Below are 11,160 nucleotides of genomic sequence, written 5' to 3'. Positions count from 1 at the left end.
CTTACTCATCTTGCAAGATCTATTTATATCTCAAAGCATATAAATATATACATTGAGAAATAATTAATTTCAAATTATAACAGACTAAATAATAACAAGGGACTTTCAACATTAATTTTAAGAAATGTCCATTTCAGATTATCAACTTGTTCACCGATATAGCAACTTAATAAGTACATAAAGACCAGTGTTACTTTTGATTTCTGTCTTCATTTTCCTTTCCAATGTTCAGTTAAAATAATTTAGACTTCATTCATTTCCAAATGAGGTTCAGTTAATGCTAAGCACAATATTGTACAAAGAGTTACTATAATAAAAAAAAGTGCTGACCAGACTGATAATAATGGGGCCAATCACTTACATATTAGGTGTTCACTTAAGATCATTTATTTTGATAAAAATTACACTCATTTTAACTTAACAAGAACAGGTCTGTTTTTTACTTCTATCATAATCATCATGAATGAATAATAATACACAACTACAGAAACAGAGAAAATACTGCAACCCCATGGACTGTCTTATGAATAAAGGAGACATGAGAATTTTACACAAAGAAAAAATTTCATCATAGTTTAATGAAGCATGAATAAAATGTTTACTAAGAAGTTTTCAGTATTGCTAGCCAATAAACATATCTGAAAGAAGTCCAAAAAATATTAAGGTAAAATCCTTAAAACATGGTACAAGGCCAAATGTCTGAAAAGTCATTTTCAAAAGTGATAACGGGGAATAAAAGATAGAATAAAAGACAAAAAATAAAAGATAAAAACCAAAGAAAGTAAATGATGGCACATCAAAAAACATGTAATAGCCTTAGAAGATAGGATAGACAATTCCCAAATGTTGAAGTTAATGAAGAAATTTGAGAATAAAAATGTTCTATCAGAGGAAGACAGAACTCTGCCTGAAAGGCACAGTGGACAAAACCCAGATCTACCATGAAACTATTCAGAATCTCGGTTCTATCATTAGTCCATGATAATGGAAACTATTTTGGAATTCAACTTCCTTATGCTTTTAAAAAAAGCAGAATATTTATTAATTTTTAAGTTTCTTCCATCTTTAAAAGTCTTTACTCTTAGGAAAATGGTACTAAACTACAATTTAAAGAACTTGATTTTAGCTCCAGTCCTTAAATTGTTGAATATATTTACTTTTCTTCATCTTTAAGTTTTAGACAAGATCATCTTTAAATCATTTCCAATTCCTACTTCTTGAGAGTGAGTTTGGGAATCTAGCAGGGGAATGTAGTTACTCATATACCCTTGACTCATGAATGAGGACCCATTCCATGGGGAAAGCTGTCCTCTTTGACAGCATGCAGCTTTGGGAGGAATGCATAAGGAGCTGTGCGGGAGGAAGGGAACACCCATGTCATCAGCCAGATCAGCGAGATCTACCCTGGTGATCAATGGGGTGACAGATGTCATAGCTAGAATGGCCTCACATCTCCTAGCCCCTATTTCTTAAAGAACCATATTATGAAAAGATAACTCAGAAAGGTCCCTTCAAAGTAGCACATTAATTAACAATTCATCAGCTGGATCTCACTATCCTAGTACTTAGTAGAAAGTGTGGCAAAGCCTAAGAACAGCTCAAACAGCTCATAGGAGACATCTGCTGTCGAAACTGGGAATTCAGTACATGTGTGAGCTACAGGAAATAAAAGAGCAGAAATAAATTTTGATAATTTGAGAGAAGCACTGTTGAATTAAAAGGGAAAAAGTGTTTCTTTTTTTTTTTTTAAAGAGAGAGAGAGGAGAGAGAGAGAGAGAGAGAGAGAGAGAGAGAGGGGGGGGGAGGAGAGAATATTTAATATTTATTTTTTAATTCTCGGCGGACACAACATCTTTGTTGGTATGTGGTGCTGAGGATCGAACCCGGGCCGCACGCATGCCAGGCCAGCGCGCTACCGCTTGAGCCATATCCCCAGCCCCGGGAAAAAGTGTTTCATTAAGCCAATCAATTTCTCAAGTACCAAAATATATATAGTAGGTCACTAATTATACTGATGTGAAATATAAAAGGCATGCATGCGGCCCGGGTTCGATCCTCAGCACCACTTACAAACAAAAGATGTTGTGTCCGCCAAGAACTAAAAAAAATAAATATTAAAAAATTCTCTCTCTCTCTCTTTAAAAAAAAAAAAAAAAAACAAGGGCTGGGATTGTGGCTCAGTGGTAGAGTGCTCACCTACCACGTGCGCGGCCCTGGGTTCGATCCTCAGCACCACATAAAGATAAATAAAGGTATTAAAAAAAAAATGCCATTCTTGATGGCAATGACAAACCATGTTTTTGTTTTTATTTTTCAACTGTGTCTAGACCTAACAAGAATAGGGAAAGGTTGCGATCAAAGCCTGGCTGGTTAGCGTGACAAAGATTGCAGGAAGGAAATAAAACTATTTATCTTCTATTTTGCTTACATCTTTTCTCTTAAGAAAATGATTTTAAAAGATAAAAAAGACTGATCAAAATGCAAAACAAATGAAGAGACTGGCTGCCTTAGATTTTAAATCCAAAGTTAAATAAATTACTTCCCTGAAATAAAATAGATTTGTAGATGTAATTATGAAATTCTACTAGCAAATGTACCAAAGACCTGTAAGTGGCTAATATTCCAATGTTCAAAAACAGAAAATGAGGAATTCAAGAAATTAAAAGTGTAGAGTCTGTTGTAGATTTTTTTTTAAAAAAATATTTATTTTTAGTTATAGGTGGACACAATATCTTTATTTTATTTTTATGTGGTGCTAAGGATCGAACCCATTACCTCATGCATGCTAGGTGAGCACTCTACCTCTGAGCCACAACCCCAGCCCTGTTGTAGATCTTTTAAAAGAAAAAAAAAGCAGAATAGCTTAATATATATATATAGGTTTTGTCAGATATTACAAAAGGCATCAGTGAACATCTGACACTTCCATGAAAAGTGTCACATAAGAAAATCATACCAAACTAATCACATATGCTATTGTAGAAGTACCAGAACTAGTCGATCTAGGTGAATGTTAACGTTGATAGGGTTCAGTGAATGTTCTCTAGTGTCTCCGAGAATAATAAATAGCACAGCAAAAAGACTAGCACTCAGTTGAACAATCTCACGGTAAAAAAACTGGTGTAATATAAAGCCTATTAGCATGTTATAGGGACCTTTATTTTTTTTTATTTCTTTTTTTTTAAAGAGAGAGGGAGAGAATTTTTTAATATTTTTTTTTTAGTTATTGGCGAACACAACATCTTTGTTTGTATGTGGTGCTGAGGATCGAACCCGGGCCGCACGCATGCCAGACAGGCGCGCTACCGCTTGAGCCACCGCTTGAGCCACATTCCCAGCCCCTGGACCTTTATTTTGCTCTGTGTTTTTGTTTTGCTTTTTTGGGAGTTTTCTGGGCTTCAAGCATGCTGAACATGCATTCTACCACTGGACTATATTCCCAGTCATGTTTTTGCTCTGTTTTACTTGACATCTTTATCCACAACAGAAAGAAAATATTTTACAGCTTGTAGTGAATGGATAACTACCTATCTGGGATATTATGGAGAGGATCCTATAACTATCCTGTAATCCCAGTGGATTTTCAAGTATATAAATGTTGAATTACACTACATCTGTACAACAAAGCTTCACACCCAGGGAACCTGGGGAAGAAAGTGTCTTCTAGAGAGTAAAAGGATATGAGACACTTGATTCATCTGACATGTATCTTGGGAACGAATTTTATTGTGCAATTTCTTTTTTAACCTTCTTTCACTGTATTTTAACGTATTTTACTAAAAGAAGAATTGTTATTTGAGATGGGAGCTAAGTAAAAAGTAATGAAATCTACTAAAAGAAGTACTACCACATGTATCACCACCAATACTACCACAGTTACCGCTAAAGTTACCACTACTAACATGTTTAGGTAGTCCAACTAGTGCCATACACAGTTCTAAAAGCATTAAGCATACTAATTTAACTGTCAGAAAAAATTACTCTCCATTATGTATTATTATACCCCTTTTACAGATGAAGAAACTGGGGTTCAAAGAAGTTGAGTAACTTGCCCAAGACTCAACCCAAGCAGAATGATTTAGAATGTGCCTTCTTAAACACAACCATACTATATTGTCAAAGGTATCTTCATATCTGCAAGCCCAAAATAATATTTATGATCTGCAAAGTTTTCACGTTTTTGAATTTAAGCAAGGCCTTTTATATTCTACTGTCCTTAAATATCTTTAAGAACTTTATAAACTCGCGTAACAGGTAGCATTCCTAGCTGAATTACTAATACACACAAAAGTATACTGGAGCTGTTGTTTGGAATTAAATAGTTGAGCAAAATGTTATTAAAAAATGAACAGAATGAATTGCTTTACTTCTTATCAATTAGTTTCTCAAAACCCATGACATTCTTTGTTCTTTTTTAAATGAACAGTAATAAAACAAATGAAATATACAGAATCAGAAATTAGAAATTATTACCTGAATAAAATGAACCCAAGTGATTCTACTGCTGCCCTTCTGACATCGTCATTAACATCGCTTACCTAGGGGAAGAGTTGAAAGATTATATTATACCATGCATTCTATCCTTAGATGAAACTGATGAGTGGGTCACATTGTTTAAGTATAATGTTCCTTCATTAGAATGCTTTCTCTCTATTGTATATATCAAACATCATGTTGTATACTTTAGATATACATGGTAAATAAAATTTTAAAACGATGACACATGTATGTAAAAAGTCTTTCCCTGATATAGAAAAAAAAAATCATATGGAAATTCTATTTCAAGAATTACAAGCCTTTAAAGCCTGGTGAAGTTTGGGATTCAAGGCAACTTCTTAAAACTATTTCAGCTCCATCATACCATTCCTTCAATATTTTTTCCAAAGAAGTATGTCCCAAGTTTAAATTACTCCTTAATATTGTAGGATGTGAATCTCTTTGGAAAGAAGGGATTAATTAAAAGTTCTATATCTTTCTGCATGGGAAGGTGACCTTGGGTTTACCTTCTTTTTTTTTAACCATTGGGTGTTCTTTTTTTTTTTTTTTCTTTTTTAAATTTTTATTGGTTGTTCACAACATTACAAAGCTCTTGACATATCATATTTCATACATTAGATTGAAGTGGGTTATGAACTTCCAATTTTACCCCAAATGCAGATTGCAGAATCACGGTTACACATCCACAATTTTACATAATGCCCAATTAGTAATTGTTGTATTCTGCTACAACAATTACTACTGTAATTCATTTCTCTCCTTGTTTATTTTCCCATTCCCCTCTCAACCTCTTATATGTAATTTTGTATAGCAATGAGGGTCTCCCTTCATTTCCATGCAATTTCCCTTTTCTCTCCCTTTCCCTCCCATCTCATGTCTCTGTTTAATGTTAATCTTTTCTTCCTGCTCTTCCTCCCTCTCTGTTCATAGTTGCTCTCATTATATCAAAGAAGACATTTGGTATTTGTTTTTTAGGGATTGACTAGCTTCACTAAGCATGATCTGCTCTAGTGCCATCCATTTCCCTGCAAATTCTATGATTTTGTCATTTTTTATTGCTGCATAGTACTCCATTGTGTATAGATGCCACATTTTTTTTATCCATTCATCTATTGAAGGGCATCTGGGTTGGTTCCACAGTCTAGCTATTGTGAATTGTGCTGCTATGAACATCGATGTGGCAGCATCCCTGTAGCATGCTCCTTGGGTTTACCTTCTTACTGGGTGACCAGGCAATACTATTTATTCTTGATAAACTACACCTGTATTGAGAAGACTACAGATGATGCCTATTGGAAAAAATAAGCATGGGCTTTCCTGTACAATGCGTCTTTTGTTAACTGAGCATGTCCCTAAGGGGTACTTGGAAGCTAACTTCATGGGCTACAAAAAGAAATGGTTCCTTGTTGATCATTAGATTCCCTATTTAGGATGACTGCATTTTTACATGGTCTTGTTTATAAATGAGGGTGCCCCTTAAAGTGAGATTTCAGAAATTGCACTCAATTGGCTTTAAAGACTTCCATTCCTACTGGTATTATTCTTCTTTCTCATCTCCTTCTGAAAACCTACATGAACCTAATGTTGGGTTATGGTCTACTGTGTAATGAAAAAGAATTCCAACTTAAAACTTACTACTGGTAGTCATGTGGTATTTGTGCTGCTGTCATCTAAATACATACTATCCACCTGAAAACTTTCCCTTCTGCCCCATTTCCAAGAAAGGACAAAATACTTACAGCAACATGCAGTAGGCGTCGAATAGCTTTGTTGTTACCAGAGCCACAATAAGCCATGGCGACAGTATACATTCCAGACCTTCGAAGAATTGGGTCCTAAGAAAGAATAATTCAACACTAATCGTCAACTTAGCACAATACTGTTAGGCATGGTGGCATACCTGTGTAGTCCCAGCTACTTCAGAGGCTAAGGTGGGAGGATCCCTTGAGCAAGAGTTGAAGGCCAGCCTGGGCAACATAATGGGACCCAATCCCCCAAACCCAAACCAAACCAAACTCAAATGAACAAAACAAAACAGAAATTGCTACAGTTAACAGGCATAGAGGCATCCACCAAGTAAACTGGTTTCAGATAAGAAAAATGAACACAAAGAGAATTGTGGTTATTAATTTTCCAAATGAATAAGGAAATAAAAGATCTGCTCAACATGTCTATCCCACCCCACACTTTCTAGGAAGTATAAACTTAAGTCAATATTAACACCCACAATCTTGGGATAGTCAATTCCCAATTATCAAACAAACAAAAAAGAAGCTGACTTCTAATTCCTTATTTTAACTTTCACTTTTACCTCATTATGTAATTCCTGGGTACTGAGCACTCAAAGAAATATGGCACTAAGGGCTGGGGTTGTTGCTCAGTGAAAGAACACTTGCCCTTGCATGTGTGAGGCACTGGGTTCGATTCTCAGCACCACATACAAATAAATAAAATAAAAGTCCATCAACTTAAAAAAATAAAAAAATAAAAAGAAAGAAAGAAATATGGCACCCGCTCAAAGAAACACAGAGTCTGGTGGATGAACAAATTAACAATAATTTTATAAAACAGTGGTTGTTTTTATCAGATTTTTAGAGAACGCTACCATTTATCAGTGACTACCTATCATATACAGCACATTGTAAAAACAGGAAAAACCTTACCACAATAAATAGAGAGTGTCATTATTTTCTGATGAAAGAATAATGAAGTATCTTATTAAAAATATATGATATCATTCTAAAAATATTTTTCTAAAAGAAATCAATTTGTAAATTCCTAAAGAACTTTTCTAGATTAACTTATCTGAGTTATCATTGTTTTGAAGCCATGGCTAAATTTAAGATCCTCAAATTACTCCCATTCAACTTAAATTTTATTAGAACTAATTTACCCTGCAAGTTTTATGGGCAAATAAATCCACTGGACGTAATGAGAGAGGGCAAGTGAGAAGAGGATAAACAGGACCTCACCTTATCACGACACAGAGATTCAATGAGAGCATCAGCCTCTTCCATCCTCCCATACATCACTAATGCAATGCCAACTGCAAGACCACGTAGAATCTTCTCATGCTGAGTTTCTTGTGCATATCCAACCATGTCCTCAATAGCCTGGGCATTTTTAGAACCCAACATAACCAAACCTAGAGCCAGCCCAGCTGCTTCTCCTAGAGAATAAAGAGTAAGATATAAAAAAGCAAGAGTAACGTTTACAAAGTCAATAAAATACATCCAATAGAAAGTTGCACCAATTGCATCAATGATCAAAAACATCCATTAAGCACTGTTTTTCAAAACATCTGATAAAAAGAAAAATACTATATGTGAAAATATATTCAAATATTTATAGCTGTTTTCCTTTTGAGCCTTGACAGAATGCACCATCAAATTCTACAATAACTCCAAAGAAGACATATATGGCAATTTATGGCATTTTTCCTATACTGTCACCAAACAACAGAATATCCTCATGATATAAGGATATCAATCTAATAACTTCCTATTTGAAAAAGTTCTACAAGGACACACAGGCTTATACCATTTTAGAAAGCCTATGTACCACAAAACATAGCTTATAAGATAAATCTGACAAATGGGGCAAAATCTACTCTCCAAGTAGAGTATCTATTTGATTTTTTAAGAGGCTATGACAAAATGGGGGGGAAAAACCCACAATTACATTAATTCCAAAGTTTGTTGTCTTTAGAAAACAAATGCTTACCTGTCACAGCATCATCCTGATAAAGGTTTGTTTTTAGTAAATCATACACATCCTGGCGTGCAGTTCCCATGGCAGCCAAGCCAAGACCCAGACTGCCTCCATGTCTAACGATCTAGGGAAAAAATGTTAGCTTCATTGATTTGTAACACTGTACTTAAAATCTAAGCTTTTATACTTAAAATCCAAGCTTTTATTCTAACTCCAGCATCATTTTGGGGACATTAAATATATAGAAGTTGGCTCAATGAGAATGATCAAAGAATGTGATAATCAGAAGGTCAGTGGTAACCTGAGCAATTTCAGTTTGAACGAATGATGCTTGCTGAAGCAATAGAAGAGTTGGGAAATGAATGGGAGGAAAAAAAGTGAACAGAGAGACCACAACTCTCTTTCAATAAATTTATAGAAGGAGAGGAAAACTGTACAATAACCAAGAGGGAGATGCAAGTGTCAGGGAGAGGTTTTTGGAGGAATAAGTAAGACCTAAGTATGCTTGTGATCTGAGGGGAAGGAGGCAGGAGGAGGAGCTAGAGAAGATGCCTAAAACCATGGTTGTGAATAAAGTGGGAGAAAAAGGGGCCAGAGGACAAAAGTTGGTCTTAAAAATTTTAAAAAGGAGACTTTAGTTATCATGTCAATTTTGAATGTACAATATTCTTTTACTGGTGCCAGCATGCCAACCATGTCTTGGGAATATATTCCTTGACTACTTAGTCTTGGTGGGGACTGTCATTTAGGAAGCTCCTACCTAAACTTAACAAAAGTATGAGCTCTGATCCAAGCTAGCCCAATAGAATGTCTCTTTTCTGGAATTTTATAATTCAAAGGCAAAAAATGTTTCATGTTCATTCATCCTAACAGTAGGGCCCTGAAGAGATGACTGTGTTAGATCCTGTTACAAAGACCTCCAAAGGTGCCTGACTCTTAACCTTTGTGGGAACTGGTTCATCAGCTTTTCCATTAGTTATACAAGCAACTTCTGACAAACTCCCTGTTTAAGTCAATCAGAAGAGGTTTCTATAACTTTCTATTACTATTGGATTTTGATAACCATAAACATATCTGATACTAGAGGAAGTGAGGTAAAGGCACAACAATGCACACAAGATTTGTAGAGAAGGGGCCTAGGAGCTGAGATAGACCATCCTATTGGCTCCATCTTTTCACTAAAGTGTGAGGATAAGGTGTTCTGGCTTACTTAGCCACTTTCCTGATAGCTTTCTAAGAAGAGCTTTCTTGAACATAAAAGCTAAAGTCTAAAATCTAAAATCCTATTTCAGGGTTCTATAAGATAACAATAGGGCTATTTAGTTTTTCCAAAGGAATTACAGTAAAAAAATTATCAAAATCAAAACAAGCAAGAATTCTAATTTCTTTGAGAACATATGTAATTGGCGGGGGGGGGTAGGTTTCTATAAAATGATAATGTTAAAAAAATGACAATGTTAAGATTCTAAAATCACTTATTCCAAAATGTCTACAAGCGTCAAGAAATTACATGTTTTACAACATACTTTAGTATGGTACTTTGTTTTGCTTTCATATACAGGATTCAAAGGAGTGGAAAGCACAACTTTAACTTACAGAAAATTTAAAAAAGGAAATTACCTTAAGGGGAAAAAAAACACAAAACTTCTGAAAATAGTACTGTTTGGGGTATTCCCAAAACCTATCAAATCTTTATTCACTAAAATGATTTGGCAAATGTAACATTTTCATAAACTCATAAGTAATAGAAATTTAGTTTTCTATTTTAATACTTACATCATTGCTGGCATTCTTTAGCTGATTAAGCAAATAATCAATTATGTCACCACCATGATTGGCATGAATGAGACCCAATGCATAGAGACCACCACCTTCCTGATAGGCGGATCCTGGAGAAGTGTCCTTGGGAAGGTATGTTGCCATCAACTGTAATGCTTCCTTCTCATGACCCTGTAAATTTGAGCCATAAAGGTATCAGTAAGATAAAGGGACGGGAAAACAGACACAATATTTTCTGATTCCTGCTTTTCCTCCAGAATCTTCACTACCTGGAGCTCTTTCCCATACAAATTCATCACTCAAATGAGGACAGTCTTTGACTCACTCACAAGTTAGTTAAAAGACATTGTCTATCCTTCAAACTTTTCTTTGTTTTAGAATGTTTTCCCAAATAACATTTTAATTCATACTTTGCAAAATGGTTTAGACAGCTTCCACAGGAAAAGAATTTCTACTTTATTTAATTAATTCTACCTTATTTTTAAAAATTTTAAATAAAATTTAATATCTTATTTAGTTCACCCTTCTCTGTAAGATGACTGATTTGATTTAGCAAAATGAGTGTGTTAGTTAACTATAAGAAGCTTTTTTCTTAACTCCAGAAAAACTGCTTCTCTTCTGATGCCTATTCACAATGAATAATACATATTACCTTATGAATCACACCCAAACTGGCTGTAGCAGTAAATTTTGCCCAATTAGTGGCTCTGGCCAACCATTCCAAATTATCTCTGTAAGAAAAGAAAACTCAGTAATCCTATTTACAAATGAATTTCACAGAACTTTTTAACACAGGTCAAAAGCATTAAAATTTTACCCCAAGGGCTGGGGATGTGACTCAGTGGCAGAGCGCTTGCCTAGCACCCTAGGATGTGCCAAGCTCTAGGTTCAGTCCCCAGTATCACAAAAAAAAAAAAAAAAAAAAATTTTTTTTTTTTTTTTTTACCTTGAACCATCTCATCATTTTACTTTGTGGATCTCAACTTACTACTGATTCTATTCTAAGTTGTTTTTAATATTTTAAGGATTTTTTAAATGCACAACATATAATCCTAATTTTGTTCATTCTATAATGAACAAAACCAAAATCTATTATTTTCAGGTTTTCGTATATTTCTTTCAAAACATATCATCAAGCCACCTAATAAAAGGAATTAATTTTACCTTAAAATG

General features: G+C 34.7%; 1 protein-coding gene across 1 annotated transcript in view; it reads right to left on the bottom strand.

Moving 5' to 3' along the window:
- The window catches only part of Psmd1 (proteasome 26S subunit, non-ATPase 1), a 92,578-nt gene that overhangs the window by 60,133 nt on the left and 21,285 nt on the right, over window positions 1–11,160 (bottom strand). The window contains exons 11-16 of the mRNA XM_026396236.2: window positions 10,640–10,718; window positions 9,985–10,158; window positions 8,221–8,332; window positions 7,470–7,666; window positions 6,237–6,332; window positions 4,474–4,538 (exon numbers count right to left, since the gene is read on the bottom strand). Of these exons, the coding sequence (XP_026252021.2) occupies window positions 4,474–4,538; window positions 6,237–6,332; window positions 7,470–7,666; window positions 8,221–8,332; window positions 9,985–10,158; window positions 10,640–10,718 (723 nt within the window). The remainder of the gene's footprint in view (window positions 1–4,473; window positions 4,539–6,236; window positions 6,333–7,469; window positions 7,667–8,220; window positions 8,333–9,984; window positions 10,159–10,639; window positions 10,719–11,160) is intronic.

Source organism: Urocitellus parryii, chromosome 1 (genome assembly GCF_045843805.1).
Source record: "Urocitellus parryii isolate mUroPar1 chromosome 1, mUroPar1.hap1, whole genome shotgun sequence".
NCBI classification, from domain to species: domain Eukaryota; kingdom Metazoa; phylum Chordata; class Mammalia; order Rodentia; family Sciuridae; genus Urocitellus; species Urocitellus parryii.
The sequence above is the reverse complement of the archived record's forward strand: the minus strand, read 5'-3'. Positions and strand labels throughout refer to the sequence as shown.